Here is a 15,912-nt window from a genome sequence, read left to right on the forward strand (position 1 = left end):
CGCTGTGCTGCTGGGCCAAGGGGAAGCCGCGCCTCTTTGCCGCGTAACACAGCGCCCCTATCTGTGCATTACCCCCTCCACCCCCCCGCCCCATATTCAGGGGTTCTGGTGTCTCGGTTCTCTCTGAGATTTACGCCTGGATCATTCAAACCTGCGTTCATACCGGCGAACTGAAACCGATACACACAGTGTGTGAACACGAGGCTCAGTGAGTCTGGACCGGAGCAGCCACGGCGCTTGCGGACGCCGAAGTGAGGACTGCGCGCAAACCCCGCTTCGGGAGAGGCCTCGGCGTCAGTACCCCGGGTCTGGGGCTGGGACAGGACGGGGGTGGCGGGCGTTTCTCGCAGACGCGGCTCCCAGCAGGAACGCACGGCGGCTGCGTCCGGGGCGGAGGGCGACAACGCTTTATTCTGTGCACACTCGGGTTTTGGCTGTCGGCTTTGCACAGTGGCTACAGGGCGTCAGAAGGCGGGGGGGGGGGGTTCTGTGTGGCGGTGCTTGGCCCTGAGTCCCGTAGTGGCTGATGCCCTCTCCCTGCCTCCCCCTGCCTGGCCCTCTACTGCCAGGGACCTGATGTGCTAGACACGGCTGTGATGGTCTCTGGAAGCCCAGGCAGGTTTTGGATGAGGTTCTTTCTTACAACTGGCATTGTTTCTTGATGGTTCCATGGAACTGGCTTGACGTGGACCAGACTGGAGCCGCTGGCCCGGGACTCCGTCTCTAGTATGCACCCAGGGCTGGGCATTGACGGTGCAGCCACGGGCGGGCGCCCTTACTCCCCGACGCCCCCCTCCAGGGTCCGGACGAGGTGCTGGTAGGTGTCTCTTTCCGCCTGCCACGAGTGATACCTCCTCACATACTCCCTTCCGTTGGCCACAATTTTTTTTTCTAGCGCGGGATCACGAACCAGTCTCTTCGCCAGCTGAGCAAACTCCTGCAAAGGAGGGGGAGGAGAGATGGGTGTCAATAATGGGCCAAGGGGGATTTGCAGGGGTGTCTAAACGCCTGTGCCCGTGTTAGCTCCCGGCCTCTCCCTCGGCCACCGCTCGGCTCCGGGGAAGAGGCCCCGAGGGGGCAGAAGAGCTCACGCAGACACTGGCTGAGCGAGAAACCACACGAACCCCCCACGCGCATGCATGCACACACGCGTGTCAGGATGGCTGTCCGTGGGGGGAGCTCAGAGCCGTCAGCTCTACCTCCCCGTCTCTCTCCCTTGCGTTCCCCAAAGCTGCTCTTTCTTTCTTTCACAGGGATCCTTAATCCGCTAGTTCTCCCCTCAGCGTCCCCTGGGTCTGACTCCAGGCTCCGAGCCCCACACCTCAACACTGCTGCCCCTGTGCTGCTTGCTCCCCACCGTGCTGGGGGCTCCCCGTTCCTGGGCATGGAGCGTGTCTTCAGATGCTCTGCCTCGGCCAAGAGTGCCCGGCTTCAGAGGCCCAAGCTGGCTCGGATCCTTCTGTAAGACGCAAGGGAGCTGTGGCTCTGGGTTCAGTGAGTTACTGAGCCCCACAGGAAACCATCTCCTCAGGGTCGGGGCCCCTGACGGGTCAGCCCGGCCGTTCCTCAGACTCCCCCAGGAGAAAGAGGGAGATGGGACTCGACGGTCCCCCAATTTTCTGGCGTTCCCTTCTGTCACGTAGCTTCAGGCCACGCGTCTGCTGACAGGCGCGATCTACAGATGCCACAGATGACGCCACCAGCGCCGGGGCGGTCCTGAGACCCAGCTTCTGGGGTCACAGCCCTCCGTAATCAGAATTAGGGTTATTTTGATTGTTCTGGAGTACTGAGTATATGTTGCACCAAGTCAAGAGCAGAGTTCGTGAGCCCGGAGGTCTGCATGTGACCTCACTCTCTACCTTCAGGCGAGTGACCTTGGGGACATTTCTTAACCTCCTGTGCCTCTGTCTCCTCGTCTGTAACTAAGGGACAGCAGCAGCACCTGCTCCATGGTGTGTCAGCAGGACAGACCGCGTCGGTACAGAGGGCCTGGGCCTGGCCTGGCACAGACTTTGCCTTCCCTGTCCCCAAGGCTCCTGGAAGCCCAGGCAAACTCCAGCGAGACAGCCGGGCCTGGGATTAACATCCAGTGCTCTGCGGTGTGAAGGGAACGCCCACATACTCTCAGAATTACCACATCGAACGCTCTTCATAGCTAACGATATAAGTAGCAATGTTTACGATAGAGTGGAGTTCATATTTTTATGCGTTATGTTTCCACTCTTTAGTTCTTTTATAATAAAAACGTAACATACTTATTCCCGCTTCCCAGTCGAACAACAGCGTCCTTACAGAGTCATTCGCCAGGCTTACACCTGGTCTGTTGCCGGACGACACCGGTCCGGTCTTGGATTTATCTGACACGCAGACTGGCTGGTAGAATGTCCAGACAGAACGTGTGGCCGTTTTATAGCCGAGCCTGAACGACAGAGCTTCTATGGGTAAGACATGAGCAAGTGCACGTTTCCTCTCCACGCGGGAGACCGGACAGAAGCGCGCTCACATAGAGCGAGAGCCCCTGGGGCCGGGGAGGTGATGCAGCCCGGCTGGCAGGCAGGGAGCCCCGTGTCAGTGGCTGGAGGACAAGAGCGAAGCAGAGCATCGGGACAAGCAGAGGGAAAGCTGCCCCGTGAGTCGAGGACTGCTCTCGGCCGGGCTGAGCCGTCTCCTGGGTGCCTGCCGACGTAGCACGTGCACTTGGGAGACATGCGAGGGGACAGACAGCTGTGTGCTTGTGAGACAGACCGCGTGTCCTCTGTCCCCACATGCCGGCTGCAGTCTGCTTCCCTGGCTCGGGAACCTGTGCTCGACACACAGACCACGTCGGAGGTGACGGGTCTGACCTCCAAGCACAGCTCCGTGGCTTCTCCGCTCCCACTCCTGCTCTGAGGCCTGGGCTGCCCGCTGAGGGTGAGAGCGTGGGGACAGGGACACCCTCCAGGACCCACCCGGCCCACGAGGCAGGAGGATCTCTAGCAGAGCCCCCAGGAAAGAAAGCATGCATGTCCGTTCACCTGGGATTCTGAACTTGTGGCTGTAGAACTTGCCAGAAAACTGGTCAGCCGATTGCCAAATACTTCCTGGAGGGGAGGGGTGCTTGTCAAGGGCTCCTACAGCACCTGAACTTGGAAATCACTCAGGAGAGTGAGTTGTAAGGCATCAGAGGGGATGTCCATGGAGCCAAGTGTGGGAACCCCATGCCTGGGAGCTCAGTGGTCCGTCTCCACACTGTTCTCAGCACCCAGAACCGAGCGCCCACCTGTGCCACAGCCACTGTGGGCGCGGACTTCACGCCGCATCCTTAGTGCTCTTCAAGAGAGGTTTAAATCCTGCATATCTCCATGCGTGCCGTGCACACGGAAACGCGCCTGTGGCCCACCCGGATCGACCCCAGGACCACAGATGTGCAGGCCTGGCTTGGGCTACACATCTCTGACATTAAAAAAACATTAAAAACATTATGAGTAGGTCACTACTGCTGAGTCCCTGAGTCCCCAGCTCCCCTGGCAGATGGGGCCTGCCTTGCCCCTAGGCCCAGGCCCTAACCCATGCTTAGTTACCTTTCCCCTAAGTCACTGCTGCTGAAACCTTTCCCCTAAATCATCCTAAATCAACGGCCTTCTCTCGCGGAGGCACCGCCAAGGTCCAGGGAATGAGAAGTGGGGTCCATTGGACAGATCTGATGTTCAGACTCTTGTAGGGATTCTTGTTGTCACACCATCTCCCCCACGCCACGGGGCAGGGGGCTCTCGTGGGAAGCGCACAGCCCTGCGGACCGCACCCCGGACATGGTTCAGAGAAGCGCCCATCCCAGCCCCCTTCTGGGAGCCCCGTGCGCTCCTTCCCAGAAACGCTAAAATCGACTGCACAGAAACGGAGCTTCGGGCGAGGATGCTGAGTTCAACCGCCCTAAAGCTCAGGCCGTTTTGCAAACAGCACCCGGCTCGCGCCCAACCAGTCCACCCCGTAGACCAGGCCTCTGAACCCGGGAGGCCCAGGAGCAGCACCCTGGACGCCTGGGCACACGTCCCAACCCCTGCCCGGGGCTGCTGGGGACAGGGCAGTCCACGGCTCTGACCCATGTGATGGGAACGTTAGTCCTCTTGTGCTCCTGAGTCAAGGACAGAGCCTCTTTGGTGAGCGCGAGCCTGCTCCTGCACTCCGCTCTGTTGAGGACAGCTGGTGTCGGGCTCGGAGCCACCAGTGGGGTCAGGAGGGGCCTCAGATCCGCAGCGGCAGCCAGCATCCGTCGCGTGCTTCCCGTTCGGAACCCAGGACTGGGGGCCGCGATGATGGGGCTCAGGCCCGCTCTTGTTACCGTATGCCCCACGGTGGCTCCGGCAGCGCCCCGTACGCAACGCAACACACCACAGTTTGCAAGTCAGAACATACCAGCAGTCACGTGAGGCAGGACAAACAAAGCCACAAATAACTTCGCATCAGCTCAGAGAGGACTTTGCTGCCAACTGAGTTTTGGCATCAAATTCCCAAAAAATCAAATTGCTTTTCAGGTACTTTTTGGATTTTGGAAATGCAGAAAGGACCTGGGACTCTGGGCTGTCCCCAGGACTCCTCAGACAGAGGAACAGGAGCTGAGAGGGGTTTCAGGGACCATGCCCAGGGGCACACGTAAGCGGTCAGCATCCAAGACGGGACTGCACTCAGACCGTTTGGCCCTGGACCTGTGACCCCCTCCTCCGGTCTTGGCAAGCGAAGACCAGAAGGAGAGGGAACGCCAATGGGGGAGTGCTGGCCTGGGAGACAGGTTCCAGGGGGCGACAGTGACCACAGCCGGGTCAGAGAGAAAGAGCAGGGGCCCCTCAAGACATGTGGCAGTACTCTGCCATAAAGTCATCCTGCTGTGCCTCGGGGACCCGGGATGGACGTGATGCTCCCTGGCAGAGGTCCTCCAGGGAGTGGGGCGTGGGAGCAGACCAGGGGTGAGGCTGCCTCCAGCCCCCTGCAAAAGGCTCCTGATTCTTTGTCCCGCTGAGGCTGGGCTTGGCCACCTCGGCCCCACCAGACCCTCAGGGGAGCAGCAGACGATCACTCTGGGCGGTGGCCGCCGTCCTGGTCCACACGAATGTCCACCATTGCCCTGTTGTAGCCAGCGCAGCTCTCCCTCCCTCAGACCTCAGCCACCAGCCCCTGCCTTCACGTAGCCACAGCTCACGGCCACGGCTCTCTTGGACGCCGGCTCCGGGAATGGCTCCGACGAGCAGGAGCCCCTGAATGCGAGCAGCCCAGCTGTCAGGGGTCCGTGCGTTGTCCCTGCCCAAGAAGCACCTTCTGGCGCCCGGCGTGCGGTGCCCCCGGGGAGAAGAGCACACGGTCTCTGCATCCATGGGAACAGGAGCGGGGATGGGTTCACCACCCGCAGCCTCGGCTGAGCGCAGCAGCCGCGGACACGGGCCGCTCACCACCAGACCGTGAGGCCAAGCGGCTACGGAGCGGCGAGTCAGACGGGGACGGGGGACGCGTCCCACGTGCGTGTGTCCTGCAAAATAGGAGGTTGTCTCCAGTGGCTAATGATGAAAGTTTCTTTTTAATTTTTATGTGTTGTCGATTTTTCTGTAAAGCCGTGTGGACAGTAAAAAATCAGAGGCCCACTGCCAGGAGACGGAGAGACCATGGGGCCGTGTCCGCTCTGTGCCCGCCGCACTCCTGCGAGCCGGGCCACCCCGGTTCTTGTCTGTTTCCGCCCATTCCCTGCGCCCCCGGAGCGCCACACCCCCCAGCTCCCCTTCGGCTTGCCAACACCCCAGCTCCCGTGCATGGGGCTCTGCGCCGCCAGGACCCTTCCCTGCAGGGCACCTCGTCTTCGAGGCCAGCCTCACCCTCACAGGGCGGGAAACCTAGAGAGTCCCGGGAGGTCGATCCCTACCCACGTCCGACCCGGGGTGCGGCCCACGGTGCTGAGGGCAGGAAGAGTGTGCTGCCCTATCTCAGGACCACCCTGCCTGGGACCATAGCCCCCCGCGGCCTGCACCCTTGCCCTCCCAGCTTCTGCCTCCAGGACCTCACTCAGTGCCCATCACGTGGCAGGGCCTCAGGGAAAGTTCTCTAACTCACCTGCTGTATGGCGGGATCTGACTCCCTGCCTCGTCGCACAGAGACGGACAGAACCCACCACTCTTGGTCCTGTCACATGAGCCCAGACTCTTCTTTCTGGCTGGTGAGTCCCTCCACTCCCGAGACCCCTTCTCTTGTGTCTGGAGGGCAAGGCCTGGTCCCGAGCCTAGGAATGTGCCTCCTTGGACATGACCTCGCTGGGAATGTCGCCGCTGGGGTGACGGTCCTATCCCTCACTTGTCACAGAGGGATCAGCCCTCATCTAGAGCAGACGTCTAATGGCTGGCGGCCCAGCAGGTCTCCCCTGGATGGTTGGCTAAGCCCAAGGGTGTTTAAGCTAACAGCCGGCGGAATTGTCAACACTCACAAATGGGTAAAATCCAGTTATAGTTTGGGAATTCCAGCCTGTCTTCAGACACGGCAAGGGCGTGACTCGGCCTGTGGGCTCAGGGTGGCTGGCGGTGGGCACTGTCTGGGCCCCTTGCTCAGCCGGGGCGTGTGGTTTCTGCCCTGAAGGCCCAACGTGAGAGCACGAGCCACCTGGCCTTGTGGGAGCCTGGTTCGAACCTGCTGTTTCTCTGTTCTCCCCCCCGTCCCCACCCCCCCAGCCCCCGCAGCCACACTTACTTCCCACACACTTCTTCCCTCAAAACCTTGCTCCTGCTGTCGGGGCTCCCCGAGGCATTGATGGGATTGGCCCTCATCTTTCACGTTCCGCCGCCAGATGCGGAGGCCACTGGGGTCCCTGGGGAGACGGCGCCCCGCACACACAGCTGCTGGGCCGTGCACCTGACCCTGACGGCCAGAAGGCGTGGGTGCTAAGGATGCCGCACATGGGCGCCAGTCTGTCCCCTGACCGCGGCCATGTGCAGAGGCTGTCACGGGGGTGTGGAGACGGGGCCGCGGAGTGCCACAGGCACGGGGAGGGGAGACGGGGAGCGAGGGCTCAGGCGGGGACCGCCGCAGATCACAGGCTGTGCTCCCGGAGGAGAGGCCAGGTTTCCCTCGCGGCTGCTGGTTTAGTTCCACACAGACGCGCACCAAATAAACGAGCACAAGGACTGCCCTTTGACCCCACTGATGTCGCTCGAGCAAAGCCCGTGTACGGTTTGCTTGCTGTTTCGAAGGGCGGGTGAGGGGGGTCTGATATGTGTGAGCGATCCGTGACCCCCCCCTCTGCCCGGTCATCTCTGGCACGTCCATCAGGGACAGAGCGCGCCCGCCGAGCGAGTCCAGATGCAGCTCGGACGGAGGCTACGTCCCCAGCCGACATGCACGCGTCCCCTTGAGCAGCCGCCGTCCGCATGCAAGTCCCCCCTTACCAGGTTAAATGCCGCTTCTGATCCGTATCTGGATGCGGGTTGGAAATAACCCTTTAACTCCGCAGCCGGCCAGCAGTGCGTGCCGCTGAGCCTGGGGCTGCGCGGACCCCCATGGTTGCCGGCCTGTTTCGGAAGCGGGCTCCCACCCTGCGCCTGGTCGAGTCCGGCGGCCGCCGCAAAGAAGACAAAGCCGTGTGTGACGGCCCCGTTCTAGCGGGCTTCTCACAGTGTGTTAACACGCCCGCGGCCCCCCCGACGTGAGACCTAAGTGTCCTTTCTTTTTTTAAATCCTTTGTGACACCAATGTTAACATTGTAGAATCAAAACGATCCTTGACTTGTGTGCCGCGGCGCCGCGTCTGGGAGCCGGGGGACGTGACCCTGTTGGGGGGAGGGGATGCTCGTTGGCAGGTGTCAGAGGGAGTCCCTGCCGGAAGCACGTGCTGTCCTCGTGCTCGGACCCCTGCCAAAGTTAGAGCTCCGAAACGACCCGACAGGGGAGAGGACAGTGAAATGACTTGCCGGGGGGAGGCACAACTGCCCGACCCCCAAGCCCGGCTGCTGTTGACTGCAGAGCTCCAGAGGGGGGCAGAAGGCAGCGAGCCGTGGTCTGGAAGAAGCGACAGGTCACTGCCGTCAGCTCTCCTGTCCGGACGCCGCTCGGGCCGCAGGCGCTGCTGCCGAAAGGGAAGGCGTGAGCGGCCGGGATGCCTTTGGCTGGACCGTCACCGCGGGAGCCCCGGGCTCCTTGGCTGCTGTGGGTCTCCCGCGGGCCGGGGTTGGGGGGCAGCGCCCCAGGCCGCAGGGAAGAGAGGGGAGCATGGTTGTGGCAAGGGAGAGGGAAAACTGTCTCGGATTAAGCATCTGCCAGAGGAAATCTGAAAATTGAATTTTCTCATATTTGAGTTGACTGTTTTTAAGTGTAAATCCCCACGCTCCTGAATAGGATGTGTGCTCTCATGAGGACGCCGGCAGGCAGAACCCAAGTTTAAAAGACTCAGAGGACAAAACTCAGGCCTAAGGCATTACCTCCTGCCGCGGACACCAGGTGTGACTGAAGCCGTGCCTCTCCCATGGGGACAGCCAGCCGGAGCTCTGGCCGCGTGCCGGGAACACGCTCAGCCCCGTGTGTCCCAACGCCTGCGCCCGGCACCCCCCCAGGGGGCAGCAGGGATCACGAGCTCCGCTTGTCCCAGGGAAAACAGCTTGGAGACCCAGGCCAGGCCACACGTCCTGGGCCCAACTGCGGGCAGACACCCGTGGGTGCACTCCAGACCCCTTCACACACTTTCTGGGGTCCCCTCCTCCACCATGCCCCGGCCGTGTCTGCTCCCGGCTGCACTGTCCCATGTGTTATCTTCAAATAAAGTGCCGGCTCGTTGTGTGCGCCGTTTTGAGGCATTACAGCGATCAGACACACGGCCATCTTGCTGAGAACCAGTAGGTGTTCTAGAAATCCACGATGCTGTCTGAAGAGCACCCGCCCGGAGACCAGAAATCCAAGCATCAGGGGCCTGATGGGCTCACGGCCACGCCGCTCGTCAGAGGCAGGATCAGGAACAGGAACAGGTCCTGTGTTCGGGTCTCGGTTCTGGGATTTTCTGAATCACGGCTGCCCCCGGGGCCACAGAGGACACACGCCACATGCAGGGCTCCCGCCATGGGGAGGGGGCACTGGGCACTGGCAGAAAGATGGGAAGCCCGGACTGTCCGCGGGAAATGCCGACGAAACCCGCCCCGGACAGACGCTTCCTTACCTGAGGGTCGGAAAACAGCAGGCCCGTGACCTCGTGCCTCACCACCGCCGCGTTCCCGGGGATGTTCCGAGCCAGCACCGGCACTTCCAGGTCCATGGCCTGAGGGCGGGAGAGAGAAGATGGGCGGGCAGCCGTGAGTAAGACCGGGCCCCGGCGGACGAGTCCGCGTGGGGGGATAGCGTCAGCGCCCGCCAGGCCTCCGGCTCCTCACCCGATCGAAACGTTCCGCTGGCACAGCACGTCCTGCGCTGTGATAACTTACTGTCGCAGGGTCTGGAAAGCTCTAGTCCGCAAGACCTTGGCATAATTACCGCGGCGTCACGAAGAACCCCCCCCCCCCCCGCCCCCCGTGTTTGTTTGACACTTGTGCAGTGACAGTCTGGAGAGCACAACCTTAATTATCCTCATTACTCTCCCAGTGAGTCACGTGCCCCAGCACAAGCCGCGGGGACGGTGCCGGAGGCCTGGCACGTCTCTCTGGCACACAGACCAGAGTAAGAAGGAACACGATTTGTCACCCGACTGTGCACTGAGCAGGCTCTCCACCCCCAAGGTCTGGGATCGGCACGTGGCGTCCGCGGCTCCGCACCAACTAGCATTGAGGCCTTGGAAGGTGCCTGAGAGCTCAGCGGGCAGAGTCAGCCTCATCTCCCCGGCCGGGCAGCGTCTCCAGTTCTCCTCCTATGGTTCTGGGGAGCCTCCGACATTGAGCCTCCTGGGGCTGCTTAGACCTGGGCCCACTCACCCCCGCTCACTCAGGAGCCCTCCAGCACGTGAGAGGGACATCCCTTTGCAACTTGGCATCCATGGCAGGATGGGTTTGGCGCCAAGAGCAAACCGATAATGTGGCTTTTACTCCACAAAAGTATGTTTTAGACGCTCTGTGTCTGTGGCATCTCTCTTCATGTCATAAACATTTGGTCCCAAAGGGGTGATGTTTGATCTTCAGAAACGTAAAGTGACCCAAGTGCAGCTGGTCTCCAAGCCAGGTTTCCGCCGTCTTTTTGTAGTGTCCCGTCTAGGGTCTTCGATGGTCATGACACCCGGGAAGGAGGCACCGCGCGGCACAGGAGAGCAGTAACGGGAATGGCCGCATCCCAGCACCACAGTCCCAAGGGCTTCCGACTCCTGGGTGGGCCCGGGGTTCTGACACGCCGCAGGCCCGTCTGGCGGCCTGGGAGACAGCACAGGGTCCGGGATCGAGAGGCCTTGGTCTCAGGGAAGATCTTGCTCTCATTGTCTTTGCTCTGGGCCCACACAGTGCATGTCACCCTCAGACTGCAGCGCTGTCACCTGGAGTGAAGAGGAACCCTGACCCTCAGCCCACTGCAGCCCACCCTGCTCTGCCCCACGATCAGGCCTTCCTGAAAGTTCCCCCTGCCACTCTGCAGTGCAGCCCAGGAACCGCTGAGGTAGCAAGCCTGCAGATGGGGCTCTGGATTTCTCCCTGGTTCCTGGTTGAATGAGGGACTCAACTGTCCTCTCTACAGCACGAGATAGAGTCCGCTGTCATTCTGCAGGTGCCGCTGTGTGGGTTGTGGCGTAAGCCGACTAGCACATCCGCGACAGCAGTTATGAGGTCGTATCATGAGCACAGTGAGTGATGCTGAGTCACACGCTTGTCTCTGCACTTGTCATAGTGCAGGTCGCCGGCTCATTAAACTAGCACAACACACTGTGATTTCATTTCTAGACGTTTGTCAAGTCACTGCCTCCTCCTCACATGGGTGAGACCTTTGAGACCATCCTGTCACCCAGCGTCTCCCATCAGGTCAGAGCTCAGAAAGAGGGTGACTGACACGTCATGCGGCTCCTGCTCCAGGCAGCCCTGCAGCATTTTCATACTCAAAGGGTACATTTATCCCGATTTGAGGTAAGTATCAGAATCTGTGAAACATCTGTGGCAGACACAGAATCGAGAGGGGCCGTGTACGATGGAGATGGGCAAATGCAGATTTACAGAACCGACGACGAAAGCAGTACAGGGCGAGCCACCCCTGAGAGAGAACGGAAGTTAAATCCCCGTCTTGGGCAAAAAAGAATCTTGTCATTGTCCCTCCTGTCGCGTACACTCACTGGTGTATCCACTCGACCAGAGCTCGCCGAGCGCCCATCCTACGTGGAAGGCTGCGCCCCACTGAGAACTGTCCCTTCGTTGTCACTCACTGGACAGAAGTGTGTTCTCAGCCTGCACACGGCAGGACACAGGAGGCCGGGCTGACGGGAGCAGCTGGCAGATGGGGACAGTGAGTTGGTATTGCCCAGTGGGGGAACCTCGCTTGAAGCAAAAGGCCATGAGAAGGAAACAGCAAATCTGGCCAGAGGAGGAGGACAGTGTCACGCAAACGCAGTCCCTGACGTGGACAGCAAGAGCAACGCAGCTGATAAACCCAATGGCTCTTCTCTGGAAGAAAAAAAATCGTGAAATAAGCCGCCAGCGGCTCTCATCACAAGCAAGGAGAAAGCCAGAGCAGGCAGCGGCAGGGGCGCGGACCACTGGGACACCGAGGAATTCCGGAATCATAGGCGGGCGCCTCCAGCAATCGTCCCGCGTGATCCGCACACCCGGCCGGAGCGGGCAGTGCCGGGAAGAACGCTTCTCCCCAGTCGGCCGCGGCGGCAGCACAAGAGCTGAAACAGCGCAATTCCCAGGGGTGAACAGAAAACTTATCGCGGAAACCATGTGTAACGAAAGGACCGTCTCAGACGGTGTCGCAAGGGAATTCTGTGAAGTCCTCGAACCACTTCGTCCCCGGGTTGCAGGAGCGGTTCCAGGTCACCGAAGAAGAAAGAAACGTCCCAAATAAGTGTAGGAGAGGAGTCCCCCAGCCACATCAAAGCACAGGACAGGCGGCCCGGGAAGAGAAGCCGCAGGCCGACCTCACGTCTCAACCTCCGTGAAAACCCTGAAGAGGACAGTAGCACACAGAATGCAGCAGCGCATGAAGAAATCGCGGGAAACGGACCACGGCAGTTCTCACGTCCAGTCGAATGCACTAGAACACGCTCAGAAGACCGAAGTCGTCCGGCTGGGCGACAACAGCAAGACTTAGCCGTGCTCACCGCCTACAAGAGAAACACGTTGGGTTCAAAGACACCAAAGTTGGAAAGTAAAAGGATGAGACAATGTACCTGTGAACAGAAACCACAGAGCTTCTCTGGTGGCCTTAACATGACCAAATGGCCTGGGGGACAAGACCTGTCCTGGAGACAAAGAGGGGCGTCTTAACGAGAAAAGGGTCCACACATCAGGAACACCTAAGTTATAATGTGTGCACACGCCTGAGGACAGAGCCCCGTACACCTGAACCAAAGACTGACAGAACTGAGAGGAGAAATAGGCAATTTAATCATAATAATTAGATATCTTGAACCCCGCCCGCCCCCCCATAACTGATAGAACAACAGGACAGACAACTGTCAGCCGGAAGCTCGGAACAGCACTAACCCACTTAACCTGACATTTACCGGACACCCCCAACGGCTGCAGAAGACACATTCCTCCCCAGTATGTGTGGTTCCCTCTCCAGGACGTGTCACATGCTGATGGCAACGAAATACGAGCAACATTCAGGAAGACGGAAATCACGCAAAGTACGTTTTCTGACCACATATTGGGAAACTGGGGCATGGCTGTGGGAAGAGGGGATATAAATGTGGAACAGAGGAAGGGGAAGCCTCCAGGTGGCAGGACTTAAACTGGACGTATCCTATGAATGTGTGTGTGTGTGTGTGAGAGAGAGAGGGGCGGTGGGGGTGATGGGGCACAGAGGTGAGCGTAGGTGAGGGGTTATGTGGCTACTCCCTGTACTGTCAGTTCTCTGGGTTTTAAACATTTAAAATCAAAATGATAATTTTCTCAAAGTACATGCTCTGAAGCTCTTCTGCCTGGGTCTGAATGCTCGTTCTTTTATGCACAGCTGACCCTCGAAGAACAGGGATTTGAATTCTGAGTCCACTTACACATGGATTTTTTTTAATTGTGTTACATTAGTCACCAAACAGTACATTAGTAGTTTTTGATGTAGTGTCCAACATTCACTGTTTATGTATGACACCCAGTGCTCCATATAACACGTGCGTTCCGTAATACCTACCACCAGGCTCACCCATCCCTCCCCACCCCGGTAAAACCCTCAGTTTCTCAGAGTCCACAGCCTCTCCTGGTTCGTCTGATTTCCACCACCTCACTCCTCTCCTTCTCCCCATGTCCTCCGTGTTATTCCTTACGCTCCACAGGTAAGTGAAACCATGTGATAACTGACTCTGTCTGCTTGACTTATTCCACTCAGCATAATCTCCCCCAGTCCCGTCCATGTTGATAAAAAAGTTGGGTTTTCATCTTTTTCTGATGGAGACATCATACTCCATAGTGTATACGGACCACATCTTCCTTATCCATTCGTCCGTTGAAGGGCATCTTGGTTCTTTCCAGTTTGGCGACTGTGGCCATTGCTGCTATGAACATTGGGGTACAGGTGGCCCTTCTTTTCACTCCATCTGTATCTTTGGGCTAAATACCCAGTAGTGCAATTGCAGGGAAGCTCTATTTTTAATTTTTTGAGGAACTTCCGCACTGTTTTCCAGAGTAGCTGCCCCAACTTGCATTCCCACCAACAGTGTAGGAGGGCTCCCCTTTCTCCACATCCTCTCCAACACACGTTATTTACTGTCTTGTTGATTTTGGCCATTGTAACTGGTGTAAGGTGGTATCTCAGTGTGGTTTCGATTTGAATCTCCCTGATGGCTAGTGATGATGAACATTTTTTCATGTTTCTGATAGCCATTTGTATGTCTTCTCTGGAGAAGTGTCTGTTCATGTCTTCTGACCATTTTTTGACATGATCATCTGCTTTTTGGGTGTTGAGTTTGTGGAGATCTTTATAGATCTTGGAGATCAGCCCTTTGTCTGTAGTGTCATTTGTGAATATGTTCTCCCATTCTGTGGGTTGCCTCTTTGTTTTGTTAAGTGTTTCCTTTGCTGTGCAGAAGCTTTTGATCTTGATGAAGTCCCAAAAGTTCATTTTCGCTTTTGTTTCTCTTGCCTTGGGAGACATATCTGGAAAGAAATTGCTGTGGCCAATGTTGAAGAGGTTCCTGCCTGTGTTCTCCTCTAGGATTCTGATGGATTCCGGCCTCACGTTGAGGTCTTTCATCCATTTTGATTTTAACTTTCACATAGATTTTTTTTAAAATAAATATGCTATAAGACTGTAAATGTATTTTTCTTTGTTAAGATTTTCTTAATAACATTTTTCTTTCTTTGGCTTCTTTATGGTAAGAATACGGTGTATAATACATACAACATACAAAATACGTGTTCCCTGACTGTTTATGTTACTGGTAAGGCTTCCGGGCAGCAGGAGGCTATCAGTAGTTACGTTTTCGGGGAGTTGGGAGCTACAAGGGATCTACAAGGGATCAGTCGGGAGCTACTCCATGGGATCCAGGGCCTCTCATCCCCATGGTAGGCAAGGATCTGCTGGACTAGCTGTCCAGTCTTGAGCCAGTGTCACAATCTCTCTCATGTTTGCTCATTTTCTCTGATGTAAAATAAGGATGAGAATAAAATCTTCATTAAGGGTTGTGGGGAGGATTAACCGATGGTACTGAAGAACTTAGACTCATTTCTGGGCACAGTCACCACAGCAAATAAGATCGAGGTTGCTGATGGTTTCTCTGCCTGAATCAGTAAGATTCACGGAGTTGAACTCCACTGCCTGGAGCTCTAGGTTGCATTTCAAACCTCAAAATCCCACATAAAAAACAGGTGCGCTTAGGAACTAGGAAGCTAGAAAGAAAGTAAATTTAAATTATATTAAAATTTGGAATAAAATTTTAATATAATTTAAAAAATAAAAATGCAGCATACACAAGTATAAAAATAAATTTGAACACTTTTCTTGGACCATACAAATTAACTCAAAATGAATCATCAGTCCAGTGTAAGCACTAAATCCATAAAACCCCCGAAGAAAATACAGGAGTCAATACAAGTAAATAGAGAGCTTGGTCAGGCAAGCTTTCTTAGATATGACATTGAAAACACAAGCAACAGCAACAACAATGAAAATAGATACACTGATCTTAATAAAACATCTTAGACTTTGGAACTTCAATGAAAACCATTAAGAAAATGAAAAGATGGAACCCACAGAGTGGGTTTTAAAGCATTGGTTTGTAAAGCATCTATCTGGTCAGGGACTTATACCTACAATATAGAAAGAGCTCTTACAACTTAATGAGAAAGACAACCCAATTTAAAAAATGGGCAATCTGAGAAGGTATTTCTTCAAGGAAGATCTAAATAGGGCAAGAAACAGCTGAAAAGATGCTCAACACCATCTTTAGAGAACTGTAAATGAATTCCGCAATGCGCTACGACGTCGCACACCCCAGGACGGCTGGCACCCGGAAGACAGTAGCAGCTCGGGGGTGCGGGGAAACTCGAGCCTCCCCGCGCCCTGCTGGCGGGCGATGAGCCGGTGTGCTCACTTTGGAAGGCGGTGTGGCTCCTCCTCCAACGGTTAAACACAGAACTCCCATGGACCCAGCCGGTCTGTTCCTGGAGGCGGACCCAAGAGAAATGGAACCATGCGGCCAAACACGTGCCCACAGCTGTTCCCAGCAGCGTTACTCATTAGGGGCAGGAGGTGGAACCCGCCCAGCTGTGCACGAACCGGCGAGAGATCCGTAAGTGCAGCGCGTCCGCACCACAGCATGTCTCACAGATACAAAGGAGCGAGGTCCAGATGCGTCCTG

General features: G+C 57.0%; 1 protein-coding gene across 3 annotated transcripts in view; it reads right to left on the bottom strand.

The window, feature by feature from the left end:
* Window positions 1-235: 235 nt before the first annotated feature.
* The window catches only part of GLT1D1 (glycosyltransferase 1 domain containing 1), a 93,876-nt gene continuing 78,199 nt past the window's right edge, over window positions 236-15,912 (bottom strand). For all 3 annotated transcript variants that reach the window (XM_047697510.1, XM_047697511.1, XM_047697509.1), the window contains 2 exons: window positions 9,151-9,249; window positions 236-937 (listed from right to left, as the gene is read on the bottom strand). In XM_047697510.1, the coding sequence (XP_047553466.1) occupies window positions 776-937; window positions 9,151-9,249 (261 nt within the window). In that variant the 3' untranslated portion in view covers window positions 236-775. The remainder of the gene's footprint in view (window positions 938-9,150; window positions 9,250-15,912) is intronic.

The sequence above is a fragment of the Lutra lutra genome, chromosome 12 (genome assembly GCF_902655055.1).
Source record: "Lutra lutra chromosome 12, mLutLut1.2, whole genome shotgun sequence".
Taxonomy (NCBI): domain Eukaryota; kingdom Metazoa; phylum Chordata; class Mammalia; order Carnivora; family Mustelidae; genus Lutra; species Lutra lutra.